The sequence below is a fragment of the Mus caroli genome, chromosome 2 (genome assembly GCF_900094665.2).
Source record: "Mus caroli chromosome 2, CAROLI_EIJ_v1.1, whole genome shotgun sequence".
Taxonomy (NCBI): Eukaryota; Metazoa; Chordata; class Mammalia; order Rodentia; family Muridae; genus Mus; species Mus caroli.
In genome coordinates, this window is record NC_034571.1 from 167,802,447 (window position 1) to 167,804,200 (window position 1,754).

The window sequence follows — 1,754 nt, forward strand, 5'->3', positions numbered from 1 at the left end:
GGAAACTTTCCACTCCTGACTAGAGGTACCAGTGAGAGGCTTTCTCTGTTAAGAGTGAGTTTAATCAGGCTTGTAATGATGACCCTGAGGCATTCACAGTGTCTTCCAGATTCATCTGTAAGAATGTCACACAGTCAGTAGACCCTTCTGGTTCAGCATGCCATAGTGCCCAGAGAAAGGCTGCCTTTCCCTCACCAGGGGGCAGCCCCCAACATTCATACAGAATTCCTCCCAAGATCCTTGAAATTCCCCCAGTTCACTAAGTTACCACATCTCTCAGAAAACACCAGCTGCAGCTGTTGTGTGTATGGCTTCTTCAGACTGTGAGCCAACCAATCCAGGATGCCATCATTCGCAAAGTCAGTGAGGCAGACTCAGCGCCTGAGCCACTTACAGTAACCTTTTCTTTCTCTCTAAGGCACATGATGAATGACTCCTGTTAGACATTCAGACCTCAGCAGACTTGTGTCTTATCTCCCAAATTCCTCTCCAGGGACCACATTCTGTGTATTGGCCTATTTTGTGTTTCTGCTGCACAGTGGGGGCAGGCTCTGTCTCAGGGGCTGATTTCCTTCCCTTTCATATTTCTCAAGTGATGTGGTGTGTATGGTGAGCAAGTACATGTCCAAAGGGTAAGATGCAACTGAGCCAGGCAGACTCCGAGTCAACTTGGTGGTGCATTCACTTGCAACATTCTTGAATGACTGACTCTGGTGTCCACATGTCCCTCAGGGGAGAGTGGCTGTCATTGAATCAATCTCCAAGTGGTTAACATCTGCCAGTCAAGGGAAGTAAGACAGGGTGCCAGATCCCATTGGAGACCCTGACCCAACAGTGTCCTACTGATCAGAGAGCTGNCGTGTATAAGCAAAGCTGGCAGGGCAGGGTGTAGGCAGATAGCCTCTGGGGTGGCGTGCTGTATGTACTGAAAGCACATGTATGTGATTAGAAAGTGGAAGGCACTGGAGCGAAGTCATTGCTTCCTGGGGCTAAAGTCACAGCCACCGCAGCTAGAGTCACTCTGTAATTCATAAAGATGGCGTTGAAAGAGGATGTGGGCCATGATCACCGAGGTATCTAGTTCCTGGACACCTGGGATGTATGATACCCACTGTGGAGCATGTGACGGGGGAGGCCTAATGTAGCATCATGCACCCTGCCCCCTGAGCCTCTGGAAACAGCCCCAGGTAGCATGTGTGGGTTGTTCGGTTTCAGCTCCGAGCCCCTGGATTTAACTCCTGACCCCATCTACAGAAGGCTACATGGAACCAGTTCTTTAAGACCTGTTTCTCATCCCGGTGGGTCTCACAGGAACTTTACCGAGGAAATGCAAGAAGGAGTTGCTGGCAGTGAAGCTGAGGAACCGGCCGAGCAAGCAGGAGCTGGAGGACCGGAACATCTTCCCCAGGAGGACGGATGAGGAGAGACAGGAGATCCGACAGCAGATAGAGATGAAGCTGTCCAAGTAAGTGAGCGGGTGCAGACCGATGNGGACGCTCATCCTAGCCTCTGGGATCCACCTCCCCCAGTGCCACACAGGGCTCACAGGTAGATGCGGGATCTGCAGCAGGTCACTCAGCCCTTGGCATTGCATGGGAACACATTGGGGCTGCCTAGGTGCCTGTGGCTCAGCAGCATCCCTAAACCTCTGCCTGTCAAGTTCCCTGGGACAATCAAAACTTTCTCCAGATATCACCAAAATACCCCTTGGTGAACCAGTGGTCTGCACAAGCCACGGGAGACGTATGAAGAAG

At 51.5% G+C, this 1,754-nt stretch overlaps 1 protein-coding gene across 5 annotated transcripts in view; it reads left to right on the forward strand.

The window, feature by feature from the left end:
* The window catches only part of Phactr3 (phosphatase and actin regulator 3), a 222,372-nt gene that overhangs the window by 184,087 nt on the left and 36,531 nt on the right, over positions 1-1,754 (forward strand). For all 5 annotated transcript variants that reach the window (XM_021152545.2, XM_029474384.1, XM_021152538.1 and 2 more), the window contains exon 8: positions 1,312-1,465. In XM_021152545.2, coding sequence (XP_021008204.1) covers positions 1,312-1,465 — 154 coding nt within the window. The remainder of the gene's footprint in view (positions 1-1,311; positions 1,466-1,754) is intronic.